This window comes from Palaemon carinicauda, chromosome 3 (genome assembly GCF_036898095.1).
Source record: "Palaemon carinicauda isolate YSFRI2023 chromosome 3, ASM3689809v2, whole genome shotgun sequence".
Lineage (NCBI taxonomy): Eukaryota > Metazoa > Arthropoda > Malacostraca > Decapoda > Palaemonidae > Palaemon > Palaemon carinicauda.
This window is the reverse complement of record NC_090727.1, coordinates 158,948,449-158,964,811: the sequence shown is the minus strand read 5'-3', so window position 1 is coordinate 158,964,811 and position 16,363 is coordinate 158,948,449. Positions and strand designations below refer to the sequence as shown.

General features: G+C 39.4%; 1 protein-coding gene across 1 annotated transcript; it reads left to right on the top strand.

Moving 5' to 3' along the window:
* The first annotated feature begins 12,871 nt into the window (after positions 1-12,871).
* LOC137634868 (uncharacterized) lies at positions 12,872-15,595 on the top strand. The gene is made up of 3 exons (XM_068367422.1): positions 12,872-13,082; positions 13,170-14,310; positions 14,422-15,595. Exons 1-3 carry the CDS (start codon positions 12,872-12,874, stop codon positions 15,593-15,595), a joined length of 2,526 nt encoding a protein of 841 aa, XP_068223523.1.
* Positions 15,596-16,363: the final 768 nt, after the last annotated feature.

The window sequence follows — 16,363 nt, the reverse complement described above, 5'->3', positions numbered from 1 at the left end:
TATTTTTCTTATAAGAGCGTGCTAATAGAAAGACGTCCAATTGGAGTGTCTCTCCTTAGAAGTTCTTCCTTTTAGAGGGGAAAAAAATTTACTTCAGATTGAAGAATTTTTCCTTTCTATGATCCTTCAGTATTCTCTACTTCTGTGCAGTTTCCGCCTTATTCTGCACAATCTTCATTTTTGGATCTTCGACATTATAGACTTTACTTTCTCATTTCAAGTCAGCACGATCGTAAAGTGATCAACAAATTATGACTAGTTCTCCTTTTCGGATTCTTTATTGCTTCTCTCCCGTTCTCCTTCCTGTCTCCCTCTTCTTCCTGTATTTTCTGTCCGAATCCTTTCAAATAAATCCATTATTTGTCTTGCAGATTCTTGTTTAGTTTTTTATAACGGCCTTCCTGATTCCACTTGTCGTTGATTCCTTTTTCTATTTTGGTTTTCTTCCAAAGTCACAGACTCAATAATTCTCTTAACTTTCATCAAAGCATTTTCTGCATCCTGCTTAAGACGAATGACAATTTGAAGCTGATTTTAGAATGCGCCGGTATTCCATATTCCTCCTAACAGAGAGACTAAGAATCTTTTGGAGCTCTGACAGGAAAGCATTCAACTTCCCTATTGATGACGGAAGAGAAATTGAAGTCGAACAACGAGTTGGGAGAAGTTTGAAGACTATTTCGGATTTGGAGCCTGTTAGGGATTTCCAAAAGGAAGACGTTCAATTGCAGTGCCTCTCCTTAGAAGTTCTTCCTTTTTTGGAGAGAAAAAAATTATTTCTGATTGAAGAATTTTAGATCTTCCTCCGGTCCTTCAATATTCTCTACTTCTGTGCAGTTTCCGCCTTATTCTGCACAATCTTTATTTTTGGATATTCAACATTAGGGACTTTACTTTCTCCTTTCAAATCCAACTTACCGTAAAATTATCAACAAATAATAACTAGTTCTCCTTTTCGGATTCTTTAATTCTTCTCTCCCGTTCTCCATCCTGTCTCCCTCTTCTTCCTGTATTTTCTGTCCAAATCCTTTCAAATAAATCACTTATTAGTCGTCAAGACTCTTGTTTTGCTTTTCATGACTGCCTTCATGATTCAACTTGTCGTTGATCCCTTTATGACGAAGTATTTTGGTTTTCTTTCAAAGTCACACTCAACAATTCTCTTAACTTTCACCAAAGTATTTTCTGCAAAACCTAAATCTTGTTTCCTTTTTAATAGCCTCACGGTGAGTCGGTGATAAAAGCTTGCAAATTTGGGTTGGTCAATAAAACAATCAAAACGTCCTTTTTACCTTTTATAACATTTATGCTTGAGACGAATGACAATTTGAAGGCAATTTGGGATTGCATCGTTATTCCATATTTCTCCTTTTGGAGCTTTGACAGGAAAGCATTCAACTTTACTATTGATGACGAAAGACACATTGGAGACAAACAAGGTGGGGGAATTTTGAAAGCTTTGAAGACTTTTTGGAGCCTGTTAAGAGATTTCCAATCGGCCCTCATGTTTTTTTAAAAATAAGCTAGATACAGGAACTCTATATTGTTGGCTCGGCGGGGCTGCCCGCTTCCTGCTAGCCAGGGCGGGCCTCCCCCCTTCCCGCTGGATGGCAGGGCGGGCTCCCCCCTTCCCGCTGGCAGGGCGGGGCTCCCCCTTCCCGCTGGCAGGGCGGGGCTTCCCCCTTCCCGCTGGCAGGGCGGGGCTCCCCCCTTCCCGCTGGCAGGGCGGGGCTCCCCCTTCCCGCTGGCAGGGCGGGGCTCCCCCTTCCCGCTGGCAGGGCGGGCTCCCCCCTTCCCGCTGGCAGGGCGGGGCTCCCCCCTTCCCGCTGGCAGGGCGGGGCTCCCCCCCTTCCCGCTGGCAGGGCGGCCCCCCTTCCCCTGGCAGGGCGGGGCTCCCGCCTTCCCGGCTGGCAGGGCGGGGCTCCCCCCTTCCGCTGGACAGGGCAGGGCTCCCCCCTTCCCGCTGCAGAAGGCGGGCTCCCCCCTTCCCGCTGGCAGGGCGGGCTTCCCCCCTTCCCCGCTGGCAGGGCGGGCTTCCCCCCTTCCTGCTGGCAGGGCGGGGCTCCCCCCTTCCTGCTGGCAGGGCGGGGCTCCCCCTTCCCGCTGGCAGGGCGGGCTCCCCCCTTCCCGCTGGGAGGGCGGGCTCCCCCTTCCCGCTGGCAGGGCGGGGCTCCCCCTTCCCGCTGGCAGGGCGGGGCTCCCCCCTTCCCGCTGGCAGGGGGGCTCCCCTTTCCCGCTGGCAGGGCAGGGCTCCCCCTTTCCCTGCTGGCAGGGCGGGGCTCCCTTCCTTCCCGCTGGCAGGGCGGGGCTCCCCCTTCCCGCTGGCAGGGCGGGGCTCCCCCTTCCTGCTGGCAGGGCGGGCTCCCCTTCTCGCTGGCAGGGCGGGGCTCCCCCCCTTCCCGCTGGCAGGGCAAGGCCCCCCTTCCCTCTGGCAGGCGGGGCTCCCCCTTCCCGCTGGCAGGGTGGGGTTCCCCCCTTCCCGCTGGCAGGGCAGGGCTCCCCCTTCCCGCTGCAGAAAGGCGGGGCTCCCCCTTCCCGCTGGAAGGGCGGGGCTCCCCCTTCCCACGGGCAGGGCGGGGCTCCCCCCTTCCTGCTGGCAGGGCGGGGCTCCCCCCTTCCTGCTGGCAGGGCGGGGCTCCCCCTTGCCGCTGGCAGGGCGGGGCTCCCCCTTCCCGCTGGAAGGGCGGGGCTCCCCCTTCCCGCTGGCAGGGCGGGGCTGCCCCTTCCCGCTGGCAGGGCGGGGCTCCCCCCTTCCTGCTGGCAGGGCAGGGCTCCCCCTTTCCAGCTGGAGAGGGGCTCCCCTCCTTCGCTGGCAGGGCGGGGCTCCCCCTTCCCGCTGGGAGGGCGGGGCTCCCCCCTTTCCCGCTGGCAGGGCGGGGCTCCCCCCCTTTCCGCTGGCAGGGCGGGGCTACCCCTTCCTGCTAGAAGGGCAGGGCTCCCCGTTTAATAATCTAAAAAATACTGTATATATATATATATATATATATATATATATATATGCATATACATATATATACAAACATAGTTGTCATACAGTTTGGAGTATTGGCAGTAGCCTACTAGACACAGATCCCGATATAGCAGGGATGAATTGACTCTCAAAGGGCATATGACAAGCAATAATCTAAAAAAAAATCTGAATCTTGATGCTGGAATTTTCAGCACAGTTTTAGGGCTCTAAGAGGGTTGGTTCTTCATGTCGTTTTCTCTGGTAGTATGGTGGAAACTCTTAAACTGGACTTTTGAATCTTCTCAGAAATGGGTTCAGTCATATGAGGGACTAATTTCAGGCCATCATCTTTACAGAAACCAAATTTTCTTATGTAGATTCCAACTGTGCTTTGAACTGATTCAGTTCCATAAACATCAGACACCAGCTGATCAAAGTTGTCTCAGTCGCTTTGAAACACTGTTCCTTCAGGTTGATCCTCAACCACATCACTATTACTGATTACTGAAACACCTTCAACCATGTATATGCCAGGACTGTTTCCAATTCAAAAGAAAAAGCATAGGACTCATAATTACCTAGTTTGTTTAGGAAAGTAATTGATTGTTTAGATTTGAAGAGATGGCGGAGTGTCATACATAGTAGGATATGCGTTTTCGTCTTCCACTGTCCACTTGTTGCTGCTTTATATGTATCTTGACTAACTGTTAGTACTAATATTCATTCTCAATCTGATGGGTCCCTCTTACCACACATTAGTGTAAATACAGATTGTAGAACATAAGCAGGAATTTCTTGGTTGAGGGTACACTCGAGAACACTAGTCTATCTTATTTCCCTTCCTCTTGTTTTGTTAAAGTTTTTATAGTTTATATAGGAGATATTTATTTTAATGTTATTACTCTTCTTAAAATATTCTATTTTCCTTTTTTTCTTTCCTCACTGGGCTATTTTCCCTGTTGGAGCCTCTGGGATTATAGCATCTTAATTTTCCAACTAGGGTTGTAGCTTAGCTTGTAATAATAATAATAATAATAATAATAATAATAATAATAATAATAATAATAATAACGTCACTAGATTTGGTGGGCCATAGAAGTGTCTTGGTTTCTTTGAAGGCATTGAGTAATTCAGTGTAAAGCTCAAGACTAACTTCTTTGATCCAATTCATCATCTTACAAATTACAAGCAGAAAGAACATTTGTTTTCAGTGATTCCAAAGATTTACAAAATATCAGTGTGTTTTTATATGGGGATGATCAGAGGTCGATGCTGTCTTTCAGGTCAGAACAGTGTTCAATCTTCAACCTGAGATTGACTAGTTATTTCAAAAGCTTGTTCATTATTGCTATTGTTGCATGGATTCTCATTATACACATTTCTAAATGACAAAGTTTTAGAACCCGAACTTTGTGAATAACTTCTTTTTTTTATAAAATCGTAGATGCAAAAATGCTTTCTCTATACATCTTTTCTTGTCTGATGTTTCCTCAGTTTTTGTGATGGTGTAACACTGCTGAGTTATTCGTCTCACTAAAAACTGCTTGGGTCGGCACTCATGGAATTAGGTCTCCCTTGCGAAAAGATCTAGTCCTTTTATTTTACATAGTAAATCTTCATCCTATAGTTATATTTTCTTTTCTTCAATGTTTTTATACGTATCTGAGAGGAACTTCTGCAAGCTATTTATATTACCAGAGTCCTTTACCTTGTCACCTTTACAAAATATGCAGTATTTACCAAATATAATTTAACATCATTTTTTTGGCGACTTATTCACTTACATCCAAGCATTTGTTTTAATGCTTAACAATGTGCGGCGACCAATTCAAAAACACTCTCAACGGCAACTTTATAAACTAGTAGATAAACAAATGAACAAATAAGAAAGAAAAATAATTAATCTCAACTTCGAACTACATTTGAATAAATACCTTTAAATTCTCTATAAAGAATTAAAGGCCCTTTATCTTTTAAAATGAGTTTGGAATTTGTCAGGAGAAAAAAATCATCACTTGCTTATTTGGATTTATCAGTTTGAAACGGATAGAAAAGTTTTGGTAACTATTTCGATATAACGTAAACTTTGGCTAAAGAAAAGGTGTATGTAACAAGGACGTATTTATAATGCAATATGTAATTACAGATTAGTTAATTTTTCCTGAGCGGACTTCGTTTGCAAAGAGAAATATGGTAAAATCAATATTTTTTTCGCTTTGTCTGTGTAAATTTTGTATTCCTTTAGAAATACATATCATACCATTGAAATGTTTGCTTTTTTACATATGTTACTTGATATATTACAATAGTCCCTGCAAAATTTTATTGACCGCCCATATAAAGGTTTAATGTAGATCCCTACGTGAAACAAGGGGTTTTGGTCCCCTATGTGAGAACGGCCCCGAGTTGAGAATGGAAGAAATAATGTGGTTTCTGGAAGGGTTACAAGATTTCGGTATGTTTGGATAAATGGATAAATTCTAGGAATTTATAAGGTAAGAAGAACTAATTACGTTTAATAAATCCAAAGAAATATCTTGCAATTCCAAATTATAAAAAAAGAGCTCAGTGCGCGGGCCAATACTCACCTCGACAGAACTCTCAAAATTTACGTTTTGATCAAATTATTATTATAATTATTATTATTATTATTATTATTATTATTATTATTATTATCATTACCTTCGCCAAGGAGGTCATGTTTTCAACTCTGTCTAATGTTTGTCACCAACCTAACTCAAAAAGTTACGGGCGAATTTTAACCAACATACTACAAATATAATTAAAAACGATGTATTCAGGCCGAATCTCTCTCTCTCTCTCTCTCTCTCTCTCTCTCTCTCTCTCTGAATGTCATTTAGGCCGGTATAACTCATGTATGGTTTTTTTTTATTATTATTTTACATCGAACCATATCTGAAAGTACTTTTTTCTTTCATCGGTGACTTGAACAAGGCTAATGTCGAAATAATTTAATGTATATGTTAACGGAAGGAATATTTTAGCTGTGATGCTCCAATAATTTCTACACGATTTTGCGGATGCATGATATATATATATATATATATATATATATATATATATATATATATATATATATATATATATATATATATATATATATATATATATGTATATATATATATGTGTGTGTGTGTGTGTGTGTGTGTGAGTGTGTGGGTGTATTCAGTATTTGCAGTGGATATTCGAAACGTCAAAAGATAAAACAGAATGAAATATGGCAACTCGATTTGTAAAATTTTAATGCTTTCACTAGAAAAAACACCTCTTTGCTGTCTTTGATTCGCTAAGGTTGGAGAGGGCTCCGCCCATTTCATAGTAGTAGTAAGAAGAGCAACACCTCGCCTGTTTTGTCAAGGGAACACAAGAGACATCTGACGAAAGATTTCCCCAGAGTGTCGGCGTTCTTTTGATTCTAACTGTACATGAAGCTTGATAGATACCGTATCATATTGCTGGGGGGACTGGTTAGACACCTCATCAACATTTATATGGGAATATCGCCAATTCTCAAAACGAGAGCCTGATTTAGAATTTCATGAGCTTTATATCCCTAACACATGAGAACCAACTCGAATCCCTCGTCACATCAACACAACTCAATTTCCTTTGAAGCTCGACTATGTATATTTACATCCAATCTTTTCTTGATAGGCTTCCAGATTATTATTATTACTATTATTATTATTATTATTATTATTATTATTATTATTATTATTATTATTATTATTACTAGCCGAGCTACAACCCTAGTTGGAAAAGCAAGATGCTATAAGCCCAAGGGCTCCAATAGGGAAAAATAGCCCAGTGAGGAAAGGAAATAAGGAAATAGATAAATGATGAGAACAAATTAACAATAAATCATTCTAAAAACAGTAACAACGTCAAAATAGATATGTCATATAGTAGGGTAAGGCAATTTTGGACAAGCGAGGCAAAAATTGGACAGATGCAATATCTCTAAAACTATTTATAATTTTCAAAAACTATAATGCTGTTAGAAATTGCCCAACCTTCTACTTTATAAATATTAGTATGTTTGGTTTTGAAAAAGTATTAAATACCACTAAAAAAATTGTTGAATATGGGTGTCCAATAATTGCCTCGCTTTCATTTTAGGGCTTCTCAAAAATAATACTAGAAATTATTTTTTCTAAAAAAAAATTAGTAGATGATACTAAAGGAAGGTTTAAAATAAAAAATTGATGAAAAAATCTGGAATATCTAGTGTCCAATTTTGCATCGCCTCGAAAAATGGTGAGGCAATTTTGGACACTTAAATGAAAAAACAACTAGTTCATAATGTTAAGTTATTAAGTAATATATTTTGTAATTTTCTTATCTTTTATACTATTCTTATATGTATTTATATATTTTCTTAATAATTTTAACCAAAAATGATAGTTATTTGAATATATTTTTTACCATATACTTCAAGAGAAAAAATATTGATTTGTAAAAAACGGAAAAAGAAAAAGGTTTTCTTTTCAAAGAAGATATTAATAAAACCTATTACTAATGAAAAAATATGTACAATACAAAACCTGAAATAAAAGTGAACAATTCAATATATATTATAGCCATATACGTAACAAAATAAATGCCTGAATATAAGTCTTGTCTATTTACTTCAACTGAATGCTCAAAAAACTGCTTCTGTTCTTTTATAGATGGCACTAACCATTTTCGTTAAGGCCTGGGTTTCATAAATAAAGGACCTTTAATTACATCTGTGATTTTAAAAAAGGTATGTATCTGTTTGGTGCTCTGGATACTCCTCTACCCCTGATGCCTGGCGGATGATCTTAGTGGAGTTAGTATGGACCGGCAGGGGTCACTTGCCTTAGTTAGGCACTGCGCATCACAAGGAACTGGCTGTCCTTTGATGACTCTATCCAACGAATCCTCTATGGATTTAATCTTTCTTTGAAAAGCGAAAATGAAAGAATGGCCCCCCTGTCCCGGGCGTTGCAGGGTGCTAAGAATCTCCCGGTTAATAAATACAAAAGAAAAATTGAAAATTGGAATGTTAGAAACATGAATAAGATTTGGAAGTTACAGCAAGTAGAGAATGAATTACAGTTTGGATATCTTAGCCCTAAGTGAAACACTTTGTAAAAGGATCGGTAAAGAACTCACACCAAGGCAATACATATCTACAGTATCTACTCAGGAAGAACAGATGGAGTTGGAAGAGAAGGGGTAGGAATGACGACACCAAGAGCAGAAAAGTCATTAATGGAATGAAGAGCTGTATATAGCAGATGGTCACTTGCAAAGTTTAAATCAAAGCAGTGCAATATGAGTACTATAGTTAACTATGCACCAAAAAATGATTCCCCTGAAGACAGGAAAGATGAATACTATAAGGAATTGCAGTGTATAACAGTTGAGATCCCAGAGAGAGATACGAAAATTGTGATTGGTGACTTCAATGCTGAAGTTGCAAGGAATAATCGAGGTATAGAGAATGTGATGGGTGTTGAGGGTCTTGGCGAAGTTGCAAATGAAAATGGGGCAGATTTTATAAGTTTTTGTTCTTTTCCAGCACAAGGACATCCACAAATATACATGGGCTTCATCATGTGGCAATTACAAAAATCAAATAGATTACATAGCCATTGATAAAGAGTGAAGGAGGACTGAGAGGTGTAAGAAGCTATAGAGGTGCAAATATTGGTAGTGACCACTAGCTCCTCTTGCTACACTGAAATTAAAACCGAATGCACCCAACAGAAATGTAGATACAATATCTAGGTTTGATACAACTAGCTTCTAGAGAATGAGCAGAGAAATCTTTGTAATTGAATGTAAGAATCGATTTGCAGTCTTAGAGACTTTAGGAGACAAATAGCAAACAGTTAACGAATGATATTTGGGATACTATAAAAAGGAGACAAAGATAGAAGTTGATTGTTGGAAGTTTTTGAGGAAGTAATGAAAATTGCAAGGTAGAGCATGCTAAGCATTCCAGTATTGATAGTGAGGTCAAAAGCAAAGCCAGAAATGACTGGCAAGAATATTTAGACAGGAAAGCAGACGAGTCTGACAAAGCTATGGATTCAGGGAGTGGCTATGGTAGAAGAGTTGTACATAAAATTATTATAGAAATCTCTACGGGAGCAAAGCAGAAGAAGCATATACCCATCAAAAAGAGAGATGAAGCTGTTATAACAACAGAAGATGAAGAAAGGCATGGAACACTTTAGTGGGGTCATGAATAGGAGATATAAAGGGATTAATTTGATTGATATACCTGAAGCTGAGAAATACCTTGATGTGCCCATCAATGAATTCAGTGTGTTTGAAGTCGAAGCTATCTTTAAAAAAAAAACTCGAAGAGATGGGATGCCTCTAGTTATGATGGAATAACTACTGAGATAATATTGACCAAAAATGATGTGACTCCCAGATTACTTACAAGATTGTTTTGTAGAATGTGGCGTGAAGAGGCAAAGCCTGATAAATGGGAGCTAGGAGTGTTGGTGAAAATGGCAAATAGGAGATCTGACTGATTGCAATATTTACAGAGGTATCACACTTACGTCAATTGTCATGAAAATACTATGTTGTTTATTCTCCTCATGCATTTTGTAATGCATAGAAGAATTGGTGATGTTGGAAAAGGATTGGACTGGATTGGTAACAGGATATTAGCTGAACTAGAGTATTCTGATGACGCTGTCCTTATTAGCAGAAAACCACAGGTCAAGATAAATACAAGAAAGACAGAGATGAGGAGATTGGAACATGCAATGGAAGAGGAAATATCATTGGAAGGAAAAAGGTTTAATGAGGTGGAACCATTTAAATATTCATGAACTATGATATCTACTACAGGGATTAAGATTTTAAGTTCAATGAAAGATTGAAAAAAAAAAAAAAAAAACAAATGAGACAACGGGTAGGTTAAGTAATATCTGGAAATCAAATCGCCTGAAATTACATATGAAAGTCTGGCTATATATCAGTTTAATGAGATCGGTGTTACTGTGTGGATATGAGTCGTGGTATAACAATGAAACAATATCCAACAGATTTTATAGATTTGAAAACAAAGCCCTCAGAAGAATATTGGGAGTTAAATGGCAGGACAGGATTAGAAATGAAACTATAAGAGAGATCACTCAAGTGCCATATGTGGATGAGATCATGGTGAGGGGTAGATGGAGATGGTTTAGGCATGCTCTTCGCTCTCTCCAAGAGATTAGTTCACCAAACTTTCAACCAGGCTCCACAAGGCCCTAGAAGAGTTGGAAGACCCAGACCTACATGGCTGAGGACTATGAAGCGCGAAATAGATGTTGAATGGAGAAGTATTGATTTAAAAGCTCAAGATAGAGACGAATGGCAATCTAACCGAGGTCTTTTGCGTCAATAGGCGTAGGAGGAGATGATGATATGTGGTTTCAAGCTATTTAACTCAAAGTGAGTCACTTTGCCTCCCTCTTCCGCTAAAAACCATTTTGTTGCTATACCAATGCAAAATAATGGATGTTCCTTATCTTTATAAATTACCACATACCATTTTCCTACAACTGGGGCTTCTTTATATGGAGGTGAAACGCTCTCCCAAAATTAATTAAATTCCTTTTGATTCGCTATCAGGACTATCCAAGTAGTTTGAATAATCACTATTAATTACCTTGGTCAATTTAGATTTTTTTATATTCACTTCAGCGTTTGCACACATTTTTCTTAGAAATCGAGAAATATTTGGTTGCTTTGTATTACCATTATTTGTTTTGTTTTTATATCTCTTAATGCCTTTCTTTAGGGTTTTCCCTTTATTGATCTTCATTTCATCTTTTTTTCTTAAATCTTCGATTGCATCCCTTTCTGTTACTATTTGAGCAAATGACTTTCTTATTCTTGTTTTGTTTTTATCATTCTTGGTTGCTTTTTCTGTAAGATTATCTTTTGTAGGTAAAAGTGTCTCTTTGATGGCTCGTTCATAATATGAGGTAAAAATAATAAGAATAAACTGGATATGTACAACTTAGGACGAATATTGTTTATGGGATCAGCTTTGTCTGTCGTTGATATCTCTCACTATCATGCTGTTTACTCTAATGTTGCTGCATTGAACACTATATCAAAAAGGCAACACGCCAGCTGCATCTTTTCTATTGCAGTTATCAACATAGAAATTAGCAGAAAAGGGAAAACATATTTTCCCTAATACCTGAAATTTTCATTTGGATTTGTGAATTATTCTAGGAACAATGTATATACAAGAAAGATTTTTTTTTATTATTATTTGTAGCATTTGGGGTGACACCCCTCTCGAGGATGTCACCATGATTTGGTCGATCTTTTTGAAGGTTCCACCCCTGAGTGTCAACACCTTTGAGTGTGTCCCCAGTATTAAATAACTTTTTGAAAATCATATCATATCCCTCAAGCTAGAAAGACAAACTTTTTGTAGATGTAACTCTCAGGGTGTCACCCCCTTTTAGGGTGTCACCCTGAGCAGACACTCCCCCCCCCATACTGCACTCCAAATGTCTTATTTTGTATGCTTATGATAACATATATGTAGATTTACACATAAAAGTATATTTGCGTGCTCGAATACAAAGTTTAATCTATATATTCATAAAGTAAGGCAAAATTGGACAGTTTTCAAAGCTATGGTGAGGCAAAATTGGACAGGCAACTTTCTCACTTTTTTCTTGGCGAGGCAAAATTGGACAATCTTGGATTACGGACACAAAAATTTATGTAGGTCCATAATTTTTTTATAGTATATTTATATTGATAGTGACCACAAATTGTCATAATTTGGAAATTGAGCGTTGCTGCTTACCGGAGATACAGACGTGTCCATAATTGCCTCGCTGTCCAAAATTGCCTCGCCTCTAAGATATTTTTTTTATTGATGAGATATAGGAATTTCTAATTCTCTGATGATTATGAGACGAACTATTTTTATAGATGATACCTCCCTCTTTTGAAAGCATATTTGATTTTTTGTCATAAATTATTAATAAAGATTTTGTACAAAGGTTTCTAAAAAGGTGTCCAAAATTGCCTCGCCTTACTATATGTAAACTATAAAAAGACTCATGTCACCCTGTTCAACATAAAAACATTTGCTCCAACTTTGAACTTTTGAAATTCTACTGATTCAACTGCCCTATTAGGAAGATCATTAAGGACTTTCATACTACATCGTCTTCATTACTTTATGGAAATCTTATCGTAAATTGCAGCATCATCGATACGTTCTCGTACAAAACAATCACTGCCTTTTCACTGCTTTTCACTTGGAGCGCAAGAATTTATTTTGATTTCATAAATATTAATACAGTATTAATAAGCGTTTATCGTCCTCTCCGTATATTTCATCTCATCTATGAACCATATCTCCCTTGCTTGAGGGTGCACTCAGGCACACTATTCAGTTTCCGTATTTCCTTTCCTCAATGGCGTATTTTCCATGTTGGAGCCCTTGGGCTTATGGCATCTTGCTTTCTCAACTAGGGTTGTAGCTCAGCTAGTAATAATATTGATAAAATAATATCGTTTTCTACCTTCACTTTTTTTTTTTTTTTTTTTTTTTTGGAAAAAGGACCTCACAATGTTGTTTCCACGAGAAACTAATGATGAAATCTGTATCAGAACATTAGTTTCTCCATTTCTATCAGAGAGATTCTAATCACAGCTATAATCATAAAACTTAACTGTCATCTAATACGGAAATTACCTTAGTGCCCGAGGTCTATTCACTGCTTCTATCTCGGGAAATTAATCGTTACTTTTATATGAAAACTTTGTCACCACTACATCCCAAGACCTTTGTCCCAACTATATCCCGAGAACTTTGTCGCCACTAAACCCTGTGAACTTTGTCGTTACTACATCCTGAGAACTTTGTCACCAATACGGTACATCCCAATGACTTTACCTCCACTATATCTCGAGAACTTAGTCATCCTTACTGCACATCCCGATAACTTTGCCACCACTATATCCCAAGAACTTGGCCAATACTACATTCCGATGACTTTGTCACCAGTACACCACTACATACCGAGAACATTGCCATATCTACATCCCTATATCATAAGAACATTGCCACCACTATATCTCAACAACTCTGCCATCAGTATATCCCAGGAACTTTGCCACCACTATCTCCCAACAACTTTGTCACCACTATATCCCAACAACTTTGCCACCACTATCTCCTAAGAAATTTGCCACCGCTATATCTCAACAACTTTGCCACCACTATATCTCAACAACCTTGCCACCACTATCTCCCAACAACTTTGTCACCACTATATCCCGATAACTTTGCCACCACTATCTCCTAAGAACATTGCCACCACTATATCTCAACAACTTTTCCACCACTATCTCCCAAGAACTTTGCCACCACTATCTCCCAACAACTTTGTCACCACTATATCCCAAGAACTTTGCCACCACTATCTCTTAAGAACATTGCCACCACTATATCTCAACAACTTTGCCACCACTATCTCTCAAGAACTTTGCCACCACTATCTCCCAACAACTTTGTCACCACTATATCCCAATAACTTTGCCACCACTATCTCCCAAGAACTTTGCCACCACTATATCTCAAAAAGTTTACCACCACTATCTCCCAAGAACTTTGCCACCACTATCTCCCAAGAACTTTGCCACCACTATGTCTCAATAACTTTGCCACCACTATCTCCCAAGAACTTTACCACCACTATCTCCCAAGAACTTTGCCACCACTATCTCCCAAGAACTTTGCCACCACTATGTCTCAATAACTTTGCCACCACTATATCTCAACAATTTACCACCACTATCTCCCAAGAACTTTGCCACCACTATCTCCCAAGAACTTTGCCACCACTATGTCTCAACAAGTTTACCACCATTATCTCCCAAGAACTTTGCCACCACTATCTCCCAAGAACTTTGCCACCACTATGTCTCAATAACTTTGCCACCACTATATCTCAACAAGTTTACCACCACTATCTCCCAAGAACTTTGCCACCACTATCTCCCAAGAACTTTGCCACCACTATATCTCAACAAGTTTACCACCACCATCTCCCAAGAACTTTGCCACCACTATCTCCCAAGAACTTTGCCACCACTATATCTCAACAAGTTTACCACCACCATCTCCCAAGAACTTTGCCACCACTATCTCCCAAGAACTTTGCCACCACTATATCTCAACAAGTTTACCACCACTATCTCCCAAGAACTTTGCCACCACTATGTCTCAATAACTTTGCCACCACTATATCGCAACAAGTTTACCACCACTATCTCCCAAGAACTTTGCCACCACTATCTCCCAAGAACTTTGCCACCACTATGTCTCAATAACTTTGCCACCACTATATCTCAACAAGTTTACCACTACTATCTCCCAAGAACTTTGCCACCACTATGTCTCAATAACTTTGCCACCACTATATCTCAACAAGTTTACCACCACCATCTCCCAAGAACTTTGCCACCACTATCTCCCAAGAACTTTGCCACCACTATGTCTCAATAACTTTGCCACCACTATATCTCAACAAGTTTACCACTACTATCTCCCAAGAACTTTGCCACCACTATGTCTCAATAACTTTGCCACCACTATATCTCAACAAGTTTACCACTACTATCTCCCAAGAACTTTGCCACCACTATGTCTCAATAACTTTGCCACCACTATATCTCAACAAGTTTACCACCACCATCTCCCAAGAACTTTGCCACCACTATCTCCCAAGAACTTTGCCACCACTATATCTCAACAAGTTTACCACCACTATCTCCCAAGAACTTTGCCACCACTATGTCTCAATAACTTTGCCACCACTATATCGCAACAAGTTTACCACCACTATCTCCCAAGAACTTTGCCACCACTATCTCCCAAGAACTTTGCCACCACTATGTCTCAATAACTTTGCCACCACTATATCTCAACAAGTTTACCACCACCATCTCCCAAGAACTTTGCCACCACTATCTCCCAAGAACTTTGCCACCACTATATCTCAACAAGTTTACCACCACTATCTCCCAAGAACTTTGCCACCACTATGTCTCAATAACTTTGCAACCACTATATCTCAACAAGTTTACCACCACTATCTCCCAAGAACTTTGCCACCACTATCTCCCAAGAACTTTGCCACCACTATGTCTCAACAAGTTTACCACCACTATCTCCCAAGAACTTTGCCACCACTATGTCTCAATAACTTTGCCACCACTATATCTCAACAAGTTTACCACCACCATCTCCCAAGAACTTTGCCACCACTATCTCCCAAGAACTTTGCCACCACTATATCTCAACAAGTTTACCACCACTATCTCCCAAGAACTTTGCCACCACTATGTCTCAATAACTTTGCCACCACTATATCTCAACAAGTTTACCACCACTATCTCCCAAGAACTTTGCCACCACTATCTCCCAAGAACTTTGCCACCACTATGTCTCAACAAGTTTACCACCACTATCTCCCAAGAACTTTGCCACCACTATGTCTCAATAACTTTGCAACCACTATATCTCAACAAGTTTACCACCACTATCTCCCAAGAACTTTGCCACCACTATCTCCCAAGAACTTTGCCACCACTATGTCTCAATAACTTTGCCACCACTATATCTCAACATTTTGCCACCACTATCTCCCAAGAACTTTGCCACCACTATCTCCCAAGAACTTTGCCACCACTATCTCCCAAGAACTTTGCCACCACTATCTCCCAAGAACTTTGCCACCACTATCTCCCAAGAACTTTGCCACCACCATATCCCATTATCATAATAGCAATTTTTCCCTGAAGTTCAATCGTCATAACCATTTCGCAGGAAGAAAGGGCTGCCCTAGAAACGAGTGACTGTTTTGGCATATGTTCACTTTTATATTTATTCCACTATTTCTGCTTTCAGCCACTTGCTCACTTCTTCCCCTGTCTCTCCACCTGGATGACATGGAGAGAGAGAGAGAGAGAGAGAGAGAGAGAGAGAGAGAGAGAGAGAGAGATGTGATTCGTATACCTCATATGATAATGTCAGCATCTAGTCTAAATACAGACAAGATATTATTATTGTTATTATTATTATTAATATTATTATTATCATTATTACTATTATTATCATTATTATTATTATTATTATTATTATTATTACTAGCTAAGCTACAACGCTAGTTTGGCGAGCAGGATACCATAAACCAAAGTGTTCCAACAGCCCAGTGTGGAATTGAATTAAGGAAATAAAGAAACCATATGACAAGTGATGAACAATTAAAATAAAATATTTTAAGAACAGTAACAACATTGAAATAAATCTTTCATATATAAACTATAAAAAGGCTTTTGTCAGAATGTCCAACATAAAAACATTCGCTGCAA

Bases quoted from the DNA above. Each gene is read 5' to 3' on its own strand.
- LOC137634868 (XM_068367422.1), top strand. From the start codon at position 12,872: ATGACTTTACCTCCACTATATCTCGAGAACTTAGTCATCCTTACTGCA. The intron at 13,083-13,169 runs GTATATCCCAGG...CTATCTCCTAAG, and splicing joins TCTCAACAACTCTGCCATCA to AAATTTGCCACCGCTATATC. The intron at 14,311-14,421 runs GTCTCAATAACT...TATCTCAACAAG, and splicing joins AAGAACTTTGCCACCACTAT to TTTACCACCACCATCTCCCA.